We start from the raw sequence: 19,561 nt of genomic DNA on the forward strand, positions 1-19,561 counted from the left end.
AGATTTGGTTGCCAGAATATTTCAGTATTATGCATTTCAAAAAGCCCAAACTTTCTGTGTAGTTTCAACACTGTGTCGTGAGCTCAGCCAACGTTGTGCATTGCTCAGCAGTTACACAAGAGCCTCACCACTCGTGTGAGGATAAGCTCATAAAGACGTTTGTTTAAATCTAGCAGAACCAGTGTATCTTGCAGTACATACTATGCACTGCTGCTAATGAACTTCCAAGAAGGAATAAGCTTTCCAAGCTGTAAAACTGTATCTGGAAGTATCTCCTTACTCATCCTGGTTGGGGTTTTGTTCCACCCACTGCTGCTTCCATTCCCCTTGTCGCTGTACATTTGCACCTGAGGTTGTAAAGTTTGCAGGCCCCACAAGTAAAGCTCCAGCCCTCGGTGTGAGCCCTCTTTCATGGCGTAAGATCCAGTTCAAGTAGAAAAGTACTGAGAAATGTTTTTCCAAAAGCCTTTTTTGCTCTAATTGGTCTTTCTACTGTGGAGAATGTGGGTTCTTTCTCAGCTGTTATATTTTATCTTTCCCTGAGCAGTTGGTTCATAAATAGGTATCAATTCACATTTTACATACTTTTAGGTCACTTTGTATGTAGTCGGTGTGTGACAGCCTATTGAGTAACTGCATCGCATCCTTAGTAGTTTTGTGTTGTCATGTGTGTTTCCTCTGTCAATATGTCTTATTTAATATATCCCTAACCACTTCTGGACCAGTAGTAGTGAAAAATTCTCCTTCTGTTTTCAAGGGAACAGTCATATATGGAAAGTGTTGTTACTTTTCTTCAAGACGTTGTGCCACAGGTATGTGCATACCTTAAAAGTTTTTTCACTAGCAAAGCAGAAGTCTTCATTCTGTTTTCTCTCTCTCTTTGTCTTCTTTTATCCCTTTTTTTCCCCTCTGTGAGAACTGCAGTGCTTCTGTTTTTGTGGTTTTCACAGGTAGCAGCAGCATGAAATGGTCACTTCTGTATTGCTTGTGGGCCTCTCAGTAGCAGAGGGAAGGCAGTGCTGGAAAGCTGCAGTCAGTAGTGAAGTGTTGCAGCTAATTGCCCGTAGCCTCAGGAAACTCTCTTGATTCTTATTTGAATGACTGTCTTGGATAACTGAAGTCATGAATTTCTTTAATGGTAATAATAATAATAAGAAATCCCCTTGCTGGTATTGGCTTGTGAAGTGCATTTTTGGACCCATGGTCAAAATTAAATTAGTCAAACTTTCATTTAAAAGACTGCTGCATTCCTTATCCCCCCCTTGCTGCCTTTGCTTTTCTCTGTAGTTAAAGGGTACAGTCTGTGTTTTGTTGTACAAATCAATTTGCCTTGGAAACATGGAATGCAGTCTGTTTTGAAAAGTAATACCCACACTTTTTAAATCTGTTTTTGTAGCTCATGTTATTGCTTTTCTGGTGTGTATAAAGTGATTATATGGTCTCTTTTCATATTTATTCCAATATATTGCTCCATATTTTGCCATAATTCATTTGGAAGTGATGGTATTTCTACTGCAGCTCACGTTCTTACTACACAGTTTCTCCTGAGAACTGTAAAGCATGCAGCTTGGAAACACTGCAAGTCTCCTTCAGTGTTTCTTTGTGTATCTCATCTTATGGGAGTCTGTGGAACACAGAACTGAAACACAGATTTGTTCTGCTGGGATTGCAGTTTATTCTCTGTAAAATGTCTGTGATAAAGATGTCACAAATGTAACTATAATGTGTTGGTAAAATAAATTGTAGTAAAAGTCTGTTTCTTTCTTCGTTTTTGCTTAGCATGTAAGTGAAAGCATTGAAGTGAATAAAAAAAGGTTTTAAGAATAAAAAGGCCTCCTGTGAGAACCTCTGATGTTGCTCTTAGAGGCAGTGTAGAATTGCTAGGAGTTAAATGTGGCAGAAGTCACTCTTTTAGCCTGACTAAATTGCTGTAGGTCCTGTGGCAGTTCTGGCCTGCTGCAGAAGGCTTACTGCTGTGTGTCTGCTTCAGTGAGTGATGTTAGAACGTGTGAGTCACAGCCAGCATGCTGTGTGCTGATCGTGGACTGGTTCCTTTTTGAAGCAAGATGACCCAGTAATCCTGGCTGCCTGTAAGGTGCAGGTATACCTGATTACTGATAAACTTCACAGTCTCTTCTGTGCTCTATAAAGGAAAGAAAAAACGGGTGTTACATTTTCTTATTTTGAGCCTTTTGCTTTTTGTCCAGGCCTACAGTGGCACTCCTCCAGCAGAAGAAAAGGAGAAGATCATTTGGGTCAGATTTGAGAACGCGGATTTGAATGGTACGGTTTCATTTTTCTCTCAGTATGTAAATGCTTTTGGTCGGTACCGTGCAAATGGAACAAGTAGGCCCTGCTACTGCATCTAAAGGCAAACCAACTCTTGCTTAGGAAGAGAGGCAAATAATAAAAAATCCTTTTGTTATGATAGTTGAAGATGAAGCATAGAACTGAATTTCTTTTGTGCACTGTTTGGTTTTAAAGTTAGATTATCTAACTGTGAATCCAGGTCCAAGTTGTGGATATACTATGTCCAGTGATGTGTATAATTCATAGTAACCTAGAAAGGATGAGCTTTTAGGGAAAAGGACCAGGAGATTCTATGATGTCTTTCTTTATATGATGGTAAATAAAAGCAAGGCCACAGCGTATTCTTTAAAAGCAACTTAATGCTTCTAGTGTGTCTCAGGAAGTTGTCTGCTAAAGCTGCTGACTGGCAACTGCTGTCCAGCATCAAGAAAAAATGGCAATGGCCACGGGATTTTGCTAAGAGTGTCGAGTGAAGTGCATCTCCAGATACCATGTGAGATGTTTTACCTCAGCCCATCCCGGTCACCTTTTTTGAACAAGCAAGATTAGTGACTGAGTGGGGAGTGGTTGAATGCTGCTGTCAGGTAACTGCCCAAATGGACTGAACACTTTGCAGTTGTTTGTAGTGTATGGCACGTGTGATTGCTGGAGCTGGGGGACTAAAGGATCTGCATTCCTGATCAGGCTTTTCTGGAGAGCACGAGAGTTAAGTTTTCCAGAGAATTGCTGTTGTCTGCCATCTTATTTTCCTGTCTAGAGCTCTATGATAAAGGTTTATTCTGGTCAAATATGAAGCAATAGCAGCTATAGCCAGAACCATGATGAGGAATTTTCAGACTCTCCTTAAAGTTAATAGGAAAGATTATTATGTTTTCCAGCTGTTGAAATGGCACAGAGGCTGGCAATTCATAAATTCATGGTTCTTAGAACAAAAAAGGACCTATCAACTCATGCATGGCCAGCTTTATGTCCACTTTAGGCTGTCAAAGCTTTTCATTGTGAGCTCCTTGTCCTCTTCTGTTTATTTCTAAAAGTTCTTGGCCATTCCCTCTTTAGGCTCTTTTTTACAGCATAACAAAAATGGTTTGTGATATTTTCCAGAATCCTTTGTATTTTGTCTGTGCTTTTATGCCACGTAATGTGTTTGGACCTGAGTGTATCCTATTTCAACATCCTGAATGTTTTTCCTCTCTTTCTTTGATGCTTTTGTATTTGCAGGGATCTTTTGTTCATCGTTGGAAATAAAGTTGTACAGGGCCTTACTCGAGAAAGGCTTAATTTTCTTGTTATGTTCTGAGGCAGTTCTCTTCCTGTGGTTTTCCTTCTTTTCAGAAGGTTGATGCAAAGATGAGTTGTGCACTCTTTAGGAAGAGCTTTGATCAGTCTGTGCGTTTGTAGCTGTAGAATGTCTTAATGTTAACTTTATTGGTCTTCTCTCCATTTTAAAGATCTGCTGTGTTTTGTTCATCACAGGAGAGAGTTACAGAAGTTCTAGGTGTATTTTGTGATAACTCTTGTTTAATGAAGGATATTTTCCTCCACTGTTTTCCATTCTAACACTCTCTAACTTCTCTGTGAAATTTTAATGGATCTCACCTAAAAGGATGCATCTCAGTGTTGTTTCAGCATAAAAAATGTAAACCTCATTGCTTTGCCTTTAATTACAAGAGCAGAAACATTGACTGGGGAAACACCATCCGGTACAGCTGGTAATAACCACGATTGCTCCCAACCTGTTAACCAGTGGCTTTGCTCTTTAAACCCAATTTAGATACATCCAGGAATATGGAGTTCCATGAAATACACAGCACTGGGAATGAGCCACCATTACTGCTAATGATCGGATACAGTGATGGAATGCAAGTCTGGAGCATACCTGTAAGTACCAGCAAACTGCTCTTGTATGGCAGAAGTGCTGTTGTTTGTAAGGCTATTACCTGAAGGTTTTAACTTTTCCTGCTGGAGTGGCTGGAGCCAATGTTCACCATCGCTGCTGTGTTTTGTGCCTGTGGTAAGGTGCGTGCTGGGCGTGGATCAAACTTGTAAATTCAAGCTCTCAGATCTGAGTGTTTTTTACAAATGATTTTTTAGGTAAATTTTCAGAGGCTAATTGGGAGCAGCGTCTGGCACTGCAATAGTTTATGTCCTGGAAAGACAAATCTTTTTAACTTAAGGAAAGGAAAAGAGAGCGGAAAAATATGAAAGGAATTTGTTTGTCCTGGGAATGCAAGTATGACAGTATGAATGGTATTTTACAATCACAGTGTTTGTCATGTACATGATTTGCAATTTTAATTTTATTAAAGTCTATGTGTGCATATGGGTTTGATTTTATGCTGTCATCCACACCCTGCAGTTTGTGTTTCAGAATGGTTTATGAGCACATGGTCTTAATTTGGGGGAATTTCTCCCAAATTTCTTGAACTATGGAATAAAGTTTAATACAGTAGGTCATAAAATTCTTAACTTAAAAAAAAATATTGCTCATAACACCTTGTCCTTCAAAATAATGTAGTGAGGATAGAGTTCTTTCTCTTCATAAAACGTTAGGCCTTTCTGAAATATATATATTTCTGTATTACGTAATGGTTTGCTGTGTAAAAAGGGTTTGTATACCAGTAGCTTAGATGGTAAAACAGAAAATGCTCTTATTTTGTGCACCAAAAAGTAGGCATGTCTAATTGAGTTTCCTAGGGTGTGGGAGAGCTGGCTTTTTCCCCCTCTTCATTTTGCATGTTGTTAGCTGGAGCTGAGGAAGAAAAAACTGTTGAACTTTTGCATTTAAGAGAGGATTTAATAGAAGGAAGGGCCTAGTATACTTCCAAGAGTAGTAAAGTGTAATTTAGGAGCTTCTATTCTTGTGTGTCTTGAGAAATTGTGGCTAAATCTGATTTTCCTGGCTTTATTTTGGGATTTTGCCTTCTACTAGAGTTAATTGAATACTAAAAATTATTTTACAGTACCAAATTAGTTTTCTACAACGTTTTGAACACTAATCAGTTTTTAGATAGTGTACAGATCACAGAACAGGCTGTTAAAACAGTTCAGAAACTCATTGCTTTGTTCTTCAAAGTGTGTTACAGAAAACAAACATTAGGTGTCAGTAAGATACCGAGCTAAGAGAGGAAACAGGCCTTGAGCAGCACTCAGAGTTATGCTGCGAGCTGATTACTTAAGGCAGTGAGCAGTCACTTAGATTTAAGCTAGAGAATTTGTGCAGAGCAGCTTAGTTTGTCGTGCTGAAGTATTCTTGCCCACGTGCATGTTTCCTGAAAAAGGGGTTGGGATGCACTGTGTTGGCACTGGGTTGTTCTGGCCGTGTGATAGAAGAGCTCTGTATCTGGCAGTCATAGGTAATTCTTTGTTTTGTGTGTGTGCCCTTACTCTGTGCTTAGGTGAGAGTTCTGTGCATCCCTCTGAAGTGGCTTTCTGTGTCTAAATGGAAGCGTGTCTTTGTGAAAGCTGTCTCTATCAGTGCTCCTGAGAAATTCACCCTGCAATGGCATCTTACAGGTGTGAAGAGAGTGAGAGCAAAAGAAGCAGTGCGTCTCATTTCTTTGATACATGAACACATTACCTCAGTGTAACCTGTTCTACATTAACTGCCTGCATTTAAGCTCTTACCCCGTGGTTCACTGCATTAAGCATGAAATGATTTGATGGATCTTACTAACAAATGAGGAGTTGAACTACTTCACGTTTATCCTGACTCATGTGAAGTAAGTGTGCTCCCTGGTCCTGACAGGTAGGCAGACGGGGTAATTTACCCAGTTTCCCAGTGGAAAAGGCCTTTTTTTCTTTTTTTGTATGTGAATGAGCCACAAGTGAGGTGACTGGATGCCTGATGTGACCTTTTGCAGGAGGGTTGCTGCTTAGTGCAGCCAGGTTGTATTTTCCCAGCGTGTTTCATTCCTTCGTAACTTCTACATTTTGATAGTATTTCTTCTTTCAGAGGAATAAAGAAAATGAAATTGCAAGAAACTTACTGTAGTAAGTAGTTCATTTCTTGCAGAGGTGTTTTTCATGGGTCGGGGGGAAGTCTGATGAATTGGAAGAAATTTTTAATTAAGGAAATACTGTACCATCCATCTTAGAAACGTGAGCTGCAGAGGCAGCACGGTGCTTTGTCAGCCCTTGTTTGTTTAACCTGTGGAACTGGGAAAATGCATCCGAAGGGGGAAGCGTCGTCTTGTGCAGTGCTGCGGTCCGCATGTGTTGGTGTAATGCCAGTGCTGGGATGGGTCTGCTGTTAGTAGCACAGACTTGGATAGCTTCTCAGATTGATAGTCTTTGATATCGGTTTTTAAATATCTTCTCACATCTTATCTTACCTGATAAGCTTGGAGGTAGCACAGCCTGTATTTATCCATGCTTGTGTTTCTCCATCTATTTTTTCCTTACTTAGTCCAAGTAAAAGAAAATCTGGCAGTGGAGCTGCTGACTTAATAGTTAGGGTGTCTTTGACAGTGCTTTGGTACTATACAAATGCATCTCTTCTTCTTGATCTTGCTGAGTGCTTAGCTCGTTATTACACAACATTATTCCAGTTATTAAGAATAAAATAGAATCTCCATAGTTTAAAAACCTTTCAGTCTGAAAAAGCAACAATTTGACATTTCTCTGAAAATCTCCTCAGTGAGGCTATTATCTGTAGCATTGTGCTATTTATTCGTACAATTGAGCCTCTATTCAGCACTTAATAAAATAATGTGTTGCAGGCAGCCCGGTTTGTGTCTGAGTGATTATGAAGTGTTTATGACAGCTCCTAAGCTGACACTCGCCGTAATGGTGTTACATTGACTTCTGAACACCTCGCAGGCTGCCTCCAGGAGTGTGTGGCTCTTTGCAGTCTGAGTGCTTTCACATTAACATCTCCTTGGAGTAAGATCTTTGACTACAGAAGTGTTACTTGCAAATGGAAGATACCATTAGGGCTGCTTCAAAGGGCTGGAATAGTGTTTGGACTGCTGGGTGCTGAAGTAACGGCTGGGGTTTTGAAGTGCAGAGTCTCAATCTGTATTGCATAAGAAGCGGAAGGTGTCCATCCAAGCGACTTTTCTTTGATCTTTGTTTTGAAATGGGGGTGGGAAGGTTAAAAGTGCTCTTAAAATATGCCTCCCTGAGTGGGGAGAAATCTGGGAATATACAAAAGTATGAGTAGAAGTTCCTATTTGATAATTGTGCCGTGTACTTTCTTGTTTTATTTGGACTTTGTTTTTCCTTCGCCCCAGTTTCACGTTTCAAATACAGTTGGAACTGGTCGTTGCCTAATGTGGTTTCCAAGTATCTGTTCTAGATGTTCCTGCTCAGCGCAACTCATGTTGGCTGCTTTTGTGGCAGATAATTTTTTTTTCATTGTATGCTGGAAGTTTTAGAAGTAGAAAATCATTGTAATGTAATGGTTCAGATTACACTTAAAAAAACAAAATAAAAGCTCAGCTATGAAGCCTCAGGTTGAACAAAATAGAAAATGCCAAAGGGAAGCTCTGATAATAATGGCAGCTGTCTGTATAGCAAGCTGTGAGAAATTGAGGTATTTTCTGTTTTTACACTCATTAAGTGACTGCAAATCTGATGGTGGTTTTCTCATTTATGTCATAACCTGCACTTGTGGGAGAAAAAGGAAAGTGCACGCAAAGAACGTGAGAGTGCTGCAGAGAGAGGTGTTGAAAGAGACCAAGCAGCATTTCATGGAGCTGCCCTTGGATGGGGTCAAAGCCGAGATGAAGGCTCACGGATGCAGTCTGTACCCACGTCCTGCCTGTGCCCAATATTGTTTGTGCTGTTCCTGTCCTAGTGCAGAAATGAAGCCATTAAAAAGAAACAAGAACTGTTTCCCAAATTAGGATTTCACAGGGAGCCTGCAGTCTGATTGTGCTGAAGCTCCTTGAAATGTATGACAAATAAAATGAGAATATTGAGGACATTGTAACCGTTACTGAGCTTTCAGTGCTTTTTAAATTCAATTTGTATTGTCATAATTTTAAATGATAGATGCAGTTTGGTCACTTGAGTAGATTTGTGTAACTCTCTGCACAAAGTTCTCATAATTTATAGATAATCAGATGTTCTGAATGAGAAGGGTGATTGCTTCAATTTCTAAACTGAAATAAGAATTCTTTATTTTAGGTTCTTTCTCACTGTCTCAGCAAGATGACCAGCAGGGCTCTATCCCAGCAGGATTATGTCCAGCACTAGTTTGCAGTGGTTTCAGTCATTGCTTATTGGTGCGTTACATTGCTGTATTAAAGGTATACACCTGGAATTTTAAAACAGCAACAGAACAACAAACAAATTGATGCTGATCCTCCCTGTGCCTTATGACATTTTATTAATATACTTTCAGCTTACTTTTCCTCTATTGCACAGTAGTTTAAGCATTGGCTTTCAAACTTTGCTTCTGTTTGGTGTACGTTTGGCTGTTTTCATCATGTGAAAACCATTTTCTATGGCTGAAAACTGTTAGTTATCCTTAGTGTGAACAAAACTTTCTTCTTATTTTTTTTCTTAGTGGGTGCAAACTGGTGTGCTCCAAATGATAAAGCTCTGCCATCAAAAATTAAGCAGTGCTCCAGATTTCTGGTAGGTTGTGTTTTAAGCAGTAGTTGCACCTGGAGGAGAGGATTCATCTTGTTCTTCCAATCTGTCCTGATTGGAAGTGAGTGATGAAGGCTTCATTGGGGCTGCATTTCGGATTGCTGTGTTCTTTGCTTGCTGCCTCCCACGTTGGTCTGTGGGCTGTGGTCTGGTACTGGGCGCTGCAGAAGCTGACGTGTGGACCAGCTTGGAGCCGTCATCTTGGATCCACTCTTCTACAGAATGAGTGCCTGATGCTGCTTTTATAGCATAATATTCTATTCTTGAAACCTGTTTGGAAATAGTCTTGGCTTGTGGAATGGGAAAGAAAAACTTTCAGGAGCTTTGAAAGCTGCCACAGGGACTCGCTACTTAGCTGGATGAAATCCAAAATGGCAGCCACAGCCTATTTTCTTCACAGGTGCTTTTTGAAGAATTTAGAGCTCTGTTTTCAGTTCGTGAAGTCTATTTATGTTTTGTCTATGCTTATGAGACTGTGTGGCTCAAGGGTCTGGTAATGAGGGATGTGGAACCTTTTACCTTAGACTTGCCAGCCCACATCTTGGCCAGAGTGGCAGTGACAAAGCTGTTGGCCATTCAGCGGTGTTTGGCACATGTTAAATGTAGTTATTTGTCATGCTTTGATTTAGTGCAGTGAGTGTCCTGTTTGAGGGACAGGTTGGCTGTCAGCTGTTCCATCAGACAAAGCCTGAAGAGGCAGGAAGATCAAAATTTCTCAGCCCTGAAGATGCTGCTTTTAGCCAAGAGTGATACACGTGGCCTCCACAGTGGTAATTGTGTTCTATGTTTTAGATACAACAAAACAAAGGGTGTTTTATATAAATGGTGTTAGCATTAACTGCAGTTAATTTTGAATTGTGTAAGACTGCAAATAGCAGAAGCTTCTGCAGAGAACGTTTAAAAAAAATAATAATTAATTGCATGTGAAAGAAAATCTTGAACTCTAAAGCCTTAATGCATTTTTCAGTGCCCAGCAAACCTAAGGGGCAACCAGTACTTCGTAGCTCATGGCATACATTGAAGTCCAATGACTTCCAGAATTTTCTGTTCCTGTAGAACAGTTAAAGATGTAAGATTGAAAAATAAAAACGAAGTCCTTGCAAAAATGGTTCCTTTATGATAGATTCCTAAGAAGTGATGTTATAAACTGATCCATGTTGTGGTGTGACGTGCAGATTTCTCATCTCTTTTGCTGTCCGTCAGTATGACTTTTTCTGAACAAAGGAGATGTCAGGGATTGGGTGGCATCTTGAATTTTCATTGCTCAGTCTCCAGTTGGGGCTTATCTTAAAATATCCTTTCTTTTGGCACCCTGTATAACGCGCTGAGTATGTGAGCTGTACTGATGACTGAGCCCACCTGAACTTGGATCTGTCTACAGTGTCCTCTTCCCTGGGGAAAGGCCCTGTGCACTGAGAGGAAAGGACATGTTGCACTACAGCAGTGATGCTGAGTTAGGAGCTAAATACTTAGAACCTTTGTCACCAGCTGAGTCTCATAGCTTTGGTTGGTCTGTTCATTTTTTCTTTCTGTTGCTCCTGCCAGCAGAAAATAGTGAAGTAGTTACCTTTCAAGTGATGAATATTAATTACTGAACACTAAGAATTATATCCATGAAAAGAGCTGGCTCAAATTTTGGTGTTGTGTGTTAAGGTACGAAGAAACTTCATTTGTATTTATGCACTTTCAGGCCTTTCTGTGAAAACCTCATATTTAAGCTCTGCCAGGTCTTGGCATCCACAGGTTAAATAAACACGCTTTCTGGACTTCAGTATATTTAAGAGCAGCAGCTTGGTTAAGCAGGTTTGGCCTTCTTAGTGTATCTTACTTTTGGGACTACAACTGTATTTGAAGTAGATTGGAGTTAGAGCCAGTGTGCTGGCATACTTAAAAAGGAGGGGACTGAATTGGGTTGGATTGTTTTATATGAATCACTTATTCCGTGCTTTTGTTATGCTAGTTCTTTTCCCTCTTGTTTTCATTCATAGCCATTGATGTGCGTACACATGTGAAACAGCATTTTCATGATTTGGAGGAAAAAACCTTTAATTGCCAATAATAATAGTTCCAAAGCCTTCTGTTTTTCTTCTTCTCCATTTCCTCCTTTCTTCTTTCCCTGTGCTGCTGTGTTCCGATGAACAGAAAGCCTGTTCTTTTCATCTCTCTCACTTTCTGCTTTGCAGTGCTCTACTTTTCTCAGTCCTGTTCTCAGGATGCAGAGGTGCTTCCCTCACCCGCGTTTCAAACTCGTGATTAGTTAAAAATAATCAACAAGTCTTTAGGGAGTTGATTTCTGATCTTATTTTCTATATCTGATCTAGGATCTGATCAGTAAGGTTCTCAGGGCAGAGCCTCTGGCTGTCCCAGAGGCAGAATTCAACCTGTTTTTTTCACAAGCTGGGGTGCTACAGGGCTGTGTGTTGTTCAGGTGCTGCTGCTCACTGGGAGAGCAGTGTGATGATACCAATGTCAGCCTGGTAAAATAAGAGCAGAATAGTAGGCTAAGGGGTTAGTTGTCATATTGATTACAGTTTTAAAACTGTCTTGTCCATCAGGAATAATTCTAATCATGTCATTGACGCTAATTGACACCGCTGTGAAACTGCTAGATGCATGCAGAGTCCGAAATGGCAAAGAAAGGTATTTCCCCAAGCTTATTGGGCTGTACTGTGGCTTACTGTTAGAGAATGGTCAGCCATCTCTGTATCAGTGGTGTTTTCAGAGTATTCTTTGGGAAGATCTGCTTGAGTGGGGTGAGCTTCACTGCTGTGTAAAGCAGTGCTGGTAAGGAGTTCGGCTTGGTGGTGAGCTGAAGCTCTGGGGCACTGTGCTTTGGTTTGTTGTCAAACAGTAGCAGAATGTTGACTTGTTGAATGTGTGAGCTGAAGTGTAGAAAGAAATGGGAACAGCTATGAAATGACATTTCAGAAAGCAACTTGGATTCATAGTTCAGTAATTCCTAAGAACCTTGTTTCAAATTGTGTTCATTTCTGATATTCTAAGCTGCTTGCTTGGCAAAACTCTGTCCAACATGTTTGCTATGTTCTTAGCCTCCTTCTGTCTGTTTTAAGTTGCTGGTTGTTTGGAAATGAGTTTCATTATGTTTGCCATTTTCCTCAAGTTTGACGTTCTGCATTGCATCCATTACCAGGCAGTTCTGAAAATGCATTCTGACTGACCACTTAGAGGAAGTCTGGAAATTTTTCTTAACTACCTCTGATTTAATCTTTTCAAGATTGCTATTAGTGACAAACTTAATTAGTTTGATCCTTCTGCAGTTATGGAACATAATTTTCACACCTGGTGAATATGGAATATATGTATATATCAAAAACCCTGAACTTCTATGGCCAGTGTTTGCCACTCCTCATCACTGGCTTTTAGTAGTTTTTTTGTTTGTTTGCTTGTTTGTTTTTAGAAGTACACACTGTGCAGAACAAATGCTGTGTTGCATACATGTGTACCTCCTGAGGTTTGGTTAGTTGCAGCCATCAGTCAACTTCAAGTGTAGTCTCTCCTCAAATACGGAGACATTCCTAGCAATGGTGCTAGGATCTCATTCACACACAAAACCCGTGTTTCTAGGGGCAGGCTTTGTTCCTGTGGAGTGTGTTATTGAAGGCTTCCAGGATATATTCATGTTCAGTGAAGTTGTGGGTGGTTGGTAAGAAGAACAATGTCTTTCCTGCCTGCCTGCCATACACTGTGAAATCTTGATTCAGCTAGTTGATCGCAATGGAAATTGCTCAGTAAGGGGGAAGAGACAATACGAGCTTGCACCATCTCTGGCACACTTCTTGTTCCTCTGATCTGAGCCTTCCTGTACCACCACAGTTGCTGTTCATCTAAAGCAAGTCCAACAAATAGGATTTTTGTATCAAAAGTCAGCTAAGAAAGTTGGTTAAGTGAGTGTAATATGCTAGTATGGGTTTTGTTGTGCTAGATTAGAGGTGTTTACTCTGATGTTACTGTGTAACCAAAGAAATAAATCAGAAAGCTGGATTTGTCAGTTTTTCAAGGAAAATTGCACATTGGAAAGCTTGTTGGGTGGATGTGTCATTATCCAGCTCCTATGAGATATCACTTGTTGGAGGGAGAAAAGAAATTTTGGAATATTTCTGAACTGACCTTCTGCCTCTGTGGTTTCTTCCCTTGAGAATCCTGTCTGTTTTCAGTATGTGTCCATTACATTCAGTGCTTGTGCTCTGAAGAGTTTTACCTGTTGAATAAAACAGCAGCCCCCCGAATTAAGATGCAGATTTCAGTATTCAGTAGCTTAGTGGGAATCCAGTTTATTTTTCACATGATTGTGGCTTCTTAAGAATCGTTTGTGTTCTCATGGTTTGAGCGTTGAATGTTTCAGATGGAAAGTTGTCTGTATGGCAGTTTGATTTTGAGAGAGCTGACTGTGGAAAAGAACAGTTTGTTGTGGGGAATGTATTTTGTGTGTGTGTGTGTGTATGTATGCTTTTATATGTGTATGTAGGTTTTTTTACATTGTACACTCATATCTGTATGTTTTGCAGATCAGTGGTGAAGCTCAGGAACTCTTTTCTGTCCGCCATGGTCCAGTTCGAGCTGCACGGATCTTACCAGCCCCACAGATCAGTAAGTATATTTCTAAATGGCTCAAAATAATCCATTATGTTTAATTATGTTATCTAATTTTTACTTGAGCAGAACATACAGGACACTTCTATATAAGGTTGTGCTTTATAAAGAGCACAGTGTTGTCTCTAGGCAAGAGTTAAAATTTATTATGGGGTAATGCTGTTTGAAGTAAAATAATTTACAAGCTTTTGTGCCTTTTGAGTTGTTTGGAGGAGCACTGCGTAATTTCTGTCCAGCTATGATTATTTGCTGATGTTTGTCACCACGTGATGGATGGTTGTGCCTCTTCCTTCTCAAAGGAAGAAAAAAGAGGTGTTGATGGGATTGAAGTAATCAAAGTACCTACAAGCTCTTTTTTTTCCTGATGGCAAAATAGTGCTTTTTGATTTTCAGTCTAGTAAGTTACACTTTGTTACTCTTTTTCTTTCTCTAAATGGCATATATAGCATTTGACAATGATATTTGTTACATTAGAAAACTATTCAAATTAGCTCATATTAAATCAAACCTTTTAAAAACATGTTTTGGTCTCTTTTTACATAGCTTGGTTTAAATAAATCTTTGATTGAAAGTACATGAATGTATCATTGACCAGTATTTGGAATCAGATAAAAGTAAAGCTGTAATAAGAGGCCTTAGATAACTAACACATGAGCTTTAATGATTCAAAATAAAAGGAATTTGTAAAGGAGAAGCCGATTATTATCAGTAGGCTGAAGCACTATTTTACTGTAAGGCTGCAAAAAGGGAGTTATTGAAAGTGGGGCTCTCTGGGTGGATGCATTTGGCACGTTCCTAGAAACAGATCTTAGTTTGTGATAAGGAACTCATTCCCAGGTGTGAAAGGAAAGCTTATGGTTTTAACGTGGTGGCTTTACAGTAGCAGAACTTAATAGTTTGTCAACTCTTCTGTTAAAATACTGTAGTCTTTTGATGTTAGATTCTCTGCTGCATCATGTGCTTCACAGCATAATGAGGCGTTGTTTGAAAAGAGTTATTTCATGGAGGCTTACTGCAAAGGAGGCTGCCGATCTGATGTAACAGGTTACAGGCACTCCTGGGAGCCTTTGCACGCTGCCAGCTCGGGTCCACAGTGCTGGGTGAGGCTCTGTGCCGTGCTGGACAGCTTGGTGGCTCCTGGGAGTGCTGTGGCCTGGCTGCAGCTCTGCAGTGCTTTGTCTGAGTTAACAAAGCAGGAGGCCTGACCCTGCCCTGCATTGCAGCACTGGTGTAACTGCGGTGTGGCTGAGCTGCAGCCTGGAGAGGATGTCCATAAAGAATTGAGAGCTTGCTGTAAATAACACTGGAAAATGTAGGCACTTACTCTTCTCTGTGGACCTGCTATACATCACCCACAAAATTTAGGGTCAGGAACAGTGAGAGAATTTCTGTTTCTGATTCCCCTGAGGTTCACCTTGAGGTACCCAAAGCATAAGTAATTGGATGTAGCAGTTGCTACGTTCAGCCTTTTCCATGATTCTACAGTAATATTGTGTTCTAGGTGATTGTCTCCAACCTCTTTCTTCCACTGCACTGGGCACAGGTTGCCTGATCGTGAGGCAGCAAGGATGTGATGACTGGGGGAAAGGAAAAGGCTTTTGTCACTTGTGCAAATGAGAAACATTTTTGATCAATGATTAAAAGTGTACAAGAATCCCATTGACACTGGGAAGACTTTAAATTTCTTCTTATAGTGAGATAACAGCTATTAAATATTTTATAATGTTGTATTTGATCGTTGTAAACTCCTTGTTTTTGTTGTGAATGAGATGCTTGCACTATCACAGGAAAAGAACAGCGTGCAGACAGTCCTTAGGGGGCAGGCTGCAGGGCAAGGCTGGGCAGAAGGGATCATCAGAGATGGCATTTTCCAGAATTGGTAATGTCTGTTGCTGTGGATAGTGAGGATCAGAGTGGACATCGTTAATAATGAAAATGACAACCAGTACAGTGTGAATTTGACCATTAGCCATGCTTGCCTGCTCATTCATAGCCTTTGTTCAACATCTTTTCTAATTTCTCACCTCTTTCTCTGGATGTTGTTGTTCTTGTCTTCCTGGGGTAACTGATTTCATGAGTGGGAATTGTTGGGTTGAAATGATACGAAGTTTGTATGTTGGTGAGGTTTCTGACTTGAGTATTCCTAGGTTTGCCTTGTGGTTGGTTGGTTTTTCTTTTTTTGTTTGCAGGTTTGTTTTTTATGAGTATTTCTGTGATAACTTTCAGAAATGATATTTGCTTTTTGTTGTATGTTCTTTGACTAAAGAAGTCATTAAAAAAAAAAAAAAAGGAGTTCCAGAACTTTTCCAGCATTTAAAAAAGTATATATTTTAACATTTTTGGGGTAGTATTGCTTTCTGAAGTGCTATGGTCTGCCATTTTTCTTTATTTAACTGAGGTCGATTTAAAACATCTTGGCCAACTACCGGCTTTGTGCCTTGTGCTGTTCTGCTTATTCGGATAGACTTGTTTAGCTTAAAAGTCAACCAAGAAAATAGTGCTGCTTAGTAAGGGCAGTCCAAAGCTGAGTACTGGAATGGCAGCATGTGTGCTAATTCGTGGTTCAGGTGTATGTGATGACTGGTTTGTGTATTGAAGTTCAGGTCAGTCATTATCTGTAAAAGCCTATTGCTGTGTCTCAGCATTATGAGAATAAATCCCTCCAGTGAACTGAATTAATTTACTGCCCTAATCTAGATTATGCCACTTCTAGAAAAGGTGATAGCATAGTCCTACATTTTGCAATGAGTTGATGGTTTGGTCAAGTTGGCTGATAAGACAGAAAAATAGAGCTAAGAAAGGAAAGAAAAAATAAACCAGAGGTTTTGTCTGAAACAGCAGTGACCAGAGGGAACCTCATGGACAAAGAGCTGAAGACTAGAATTAGCATGAAAAACTACAATTGGGACACAGGATACAGACTAGCTTTGCAGTTCAAAATCTAAAGCAGTAAAAGTTCCAATTCAGCAGATTGATCTCTGCTGTGTACTGCTTACGTATTTGATTTTGTTAAAATAAAATTTGAACCTCAAAAGCTGACTCAGCTTTATGTGCAGGTAGACTTAAAAGAATGGTAATAGTAAGGTTGCTTTCTAAGGGAATGCAGATGTGAGTCTTAGAGATGTTCAGCCACTTGGGTGGCTTGGTGGTTTTAAGTCCTAGAAGGCCAAAATAATTGCACAGGACGTGTGGTGGAGGAACTGCTCCTACGAGCTGAGCAGGCAGTAGCAATTTGTAGCTGGGTTTGTGTTGGTGTAATTGGGTCATGCAGGTGTGTGTTCAAGTTTGGCTGTTTCTTAACTGTTTCATATATTGTTATGGTGTAATGAATGTTAATGTTGGTGGATTACAGAAATTACAGAACAGAGTTCTGAAGCAGAGGAAGTAACCCTTTTAATAGATGCCTTTGGGAAGAATTGCACAGCATTTGGAAATGCTGATTTCTCTGGAGCTGTGTGGACTGACCCCCACACTCCCATTTCTGTTCTGGTGACATTGCATTGATCCTTTAGGCCAGCAGACCTGAAGCCTTCACCACGTTACACTGCTATGTCTTCTAATTTTTCCAAACAGGATTCGATCAAATGAAATACTCCCATCTGTCTTCAATTAATGTATGACTCTCAAAACTTTGATCTCTCACAAATGTTTCACAGCCGTCTTTCATTTTTGCATGCGGAATGGACTTAGTTGTCCAACAATAAAGCTGTTTGCAGAAGAAGACAGAAACAAATTTTTATCAATGTGTGCAGCTCTGCCTCTTTGACCAAAATCTTTGATGTTGATGCTGAATTTTGAACCACTGTAGCTTATTAGTGATGGATACTGACATTCAGCTGGAGAGGCAGGGGGCTGTAGGGTGGTAATGTCCGAGGGATGTGGGAAGCAGATCTGCTGCTGCAGGTACTGGGGCGGCGTGCTGATACTTGAAGTATCTGGGTGATGCTGGAAGTGGAGGGAGATACAGTGATGTAGTTTGGCACAGAGGTCCTAAAGGAGAGCACCTGAAGGACGAGGACTGGAGTCACAGCCCCTTTTTTCTTTCTGCTGAATGGAAGGAGCAAAATAGGGAGTGAAAGCCATAGGTAGTGAGTGCCAAACGTGTGGCTTCCTGCGTTCCCAGGTACTGCTGATGTGGGGCAGGACTGGAAATGCAACCCAGTTCTCAACTGACAGAATAAAAAGGGTCTGATTGAACAGGAGATGCTCTGTATTGTTGAATTGTCTCAATCACTGGAATCTCATACCAGAAAAATACACTCCATCATGCATGCATGCTATTGCTAAATAGGTCAGAATTTGACTTCTAAGTGGGGAATTTCTTGCTCAAGGGAACGAGGGTGCTTTTCATGGTTTTTAATTGGCTTTTGAGCTCCTGTGAAAATCAGGGGGGTTTCTTTTTCTTTTCCTCACAGGTATTGTTGTTATTGGCATTACTGCAGGCCCAGGGGGTGGGATGGCTGCTCACACTCCCATCGCAAGCACCGAGCATGAGCTGCTTGGAGCTTACATGTGGATAAACTTTTGACTTTGTTAAGTTCTAAATGTTGATCTGGATGAAATGATATCTAGCTGCAGATATTGTTTGCTTTCAGCTTAAAGTACACCAACTGAACTGATTTTTTTTTTTTTTTAAATAAAGCACAAAGAGATAATTTATCTAAATGGAGCTGTAGATACGGTGGTGCCTGTTGAGCAGGAAAAAAAACAGTTTTCATTACTTTAATTGTGTGATTTGTCAGGATTTCCAGCTTTTTTATAAATGCTGTAGTGTTATATGACAGAATTAAAAGGATTTAGAATAAAAGGAGTTTAAGAAAAAGACTTTGCAACAGGATTTCAATACTTTTTGTATTTGAGGGATTTAGCTAGCTGCTTTTCATTTCAATCATCCTGCTGCATTGGGTTAAACACTGCGTGCAGCAGGTGTGTACAGCCTCAGTGCATTGCACATGCAAATAAACACAATTTTACAAATAAAAATTAATCCACCGCAACTTGGAAGATTAAATTCCAGCCCTGAACTGAATGGGTTTGCTGACTCCATTAAGCGCCGCAGAGAGCAGCACGTGGTGCTTTTTGCAATCTCATGACCAGAACCGCTATTAACCTGATTTAATGCCCTGCAGAGTCCTCAAAATAATGATCCTTTCCTGGAGTATTAATGTTTACGTTTCCAAAGTATGCAGTTAAGGTAGAAAATGCATTTTTAAAAAATGAGGGCTTTGGCCATTGCAGACTGAAGCAGGAGTTCCAGCACCTGTTGTGCAAATCTTGCAAAGCTGTTCTGTGGGTATTAAAACGGGTGCTGCTGTTTTTGTGCTGTTGTTTCTCTGTGCTCACGGCCACCTTTCTTACCCTTCATCCCTCTTCCTTGTTGTTTAACTTAGAACCAGACCAGTAATAAACAGGAATTTGCCTGTCTGATATATCCTAGTTAAGAAAAGAAAAAAGAAAATGTAGTTAAATGCTTCAGGTAAACTCCTGTGTCCACAATCAATGTCGGCGCTCCCAGCAGCCAGCATTTGTCAGCGTTTCTCCATGAAGGCTGGAGAGCAGCAAGGTGAGCAGAAACAAATGGAGTTGGGCTGGTAATGGATCGCAGTAAACAAATTGGTTGCCAGATTCTTCAGAAGAATCTGTATGTTTCATTTATCAATTCACAGGTCAGTACATGCAGTACAGGTCTGACTCATGAAAGACCTGGAAATAATAGGAATAAAAGGAAAATATGTTTGGCTGTTTTGGGTTGCTTGTAAAGCTATTGTTGGTGGTGAAATTATTGATGTGACCCATTTAACTTTGTAAATACCCCCGTGTGTAGGAGGGACGCCTTCTCCTTGTGTAGATGAGAGCTCTGGACAGTTACAAATTAATTGCATGTACCTGAGTTATTAATAATTAACAGAGGCTGTTATGTGAAAATGTATATTGTTAATTGTTGTGCCTTTCTGAATAATTGATTTGGTGCAGCTACACCAGTATCTGGGAATTAGTTTGGAGCACTGACGTTCTTTGTAGATCAAAAGGTCTGATGTACAAT

The 19,561-nt window shown here is 40.2% G+C and overlaps 1 protein-coding gene across 7 annotated transcripts in view; it reads left to right on the forward strand.

The window, feature by feature from the left end:
* Window positions 1–19,561, forward strand: part of BCAS3 (BCAS3 microtubule associated cell migration factor) — a 301,210-nt gene that overhangs the window by 2,527 nt on the left and 279,122 nt on the right. For all 7 annotated transcript variants that reach the window (XM_042830111.1, XM_042830112.1, XM_042830110.1 and 4 more), the window contains exons 3-6: window positions 758–812; window positions 2,208–2,283; window positions 4,082–4,188; window positions 13,434–13,515. In XM_042830111.1, coding sequence (XP_042686045.1) covers window positions 758–812; window positions 2,208–2,283; window positions 4,082–4,188; window positions 13,434–13,515 — 320 coding nt within the window. The remainder of the gene's footprint in view (window positions 1–757; window positions 813–2,207; window positions 2,284–4,081; window positions 4,189–13,433; window positions 13,516–19,561) is intronic.

Source organism: Centrocercus urophasianus, unplaced genomic scaffold, assembly GCF_019232065.1.
Source record: "Centrocercus urophasianus isolate 14NV4802_14NV808 unplaced genomic scaffold, USGS_Curo_1.0 seq_33, whole genome shotgun sequence".
Classification (NCBI taxonomy): Eukaryota; Metazoa; Chordata; class Aves; order Galliformes; family Phasianidae; genus Centrocercus; species Centrocercus urophasianus.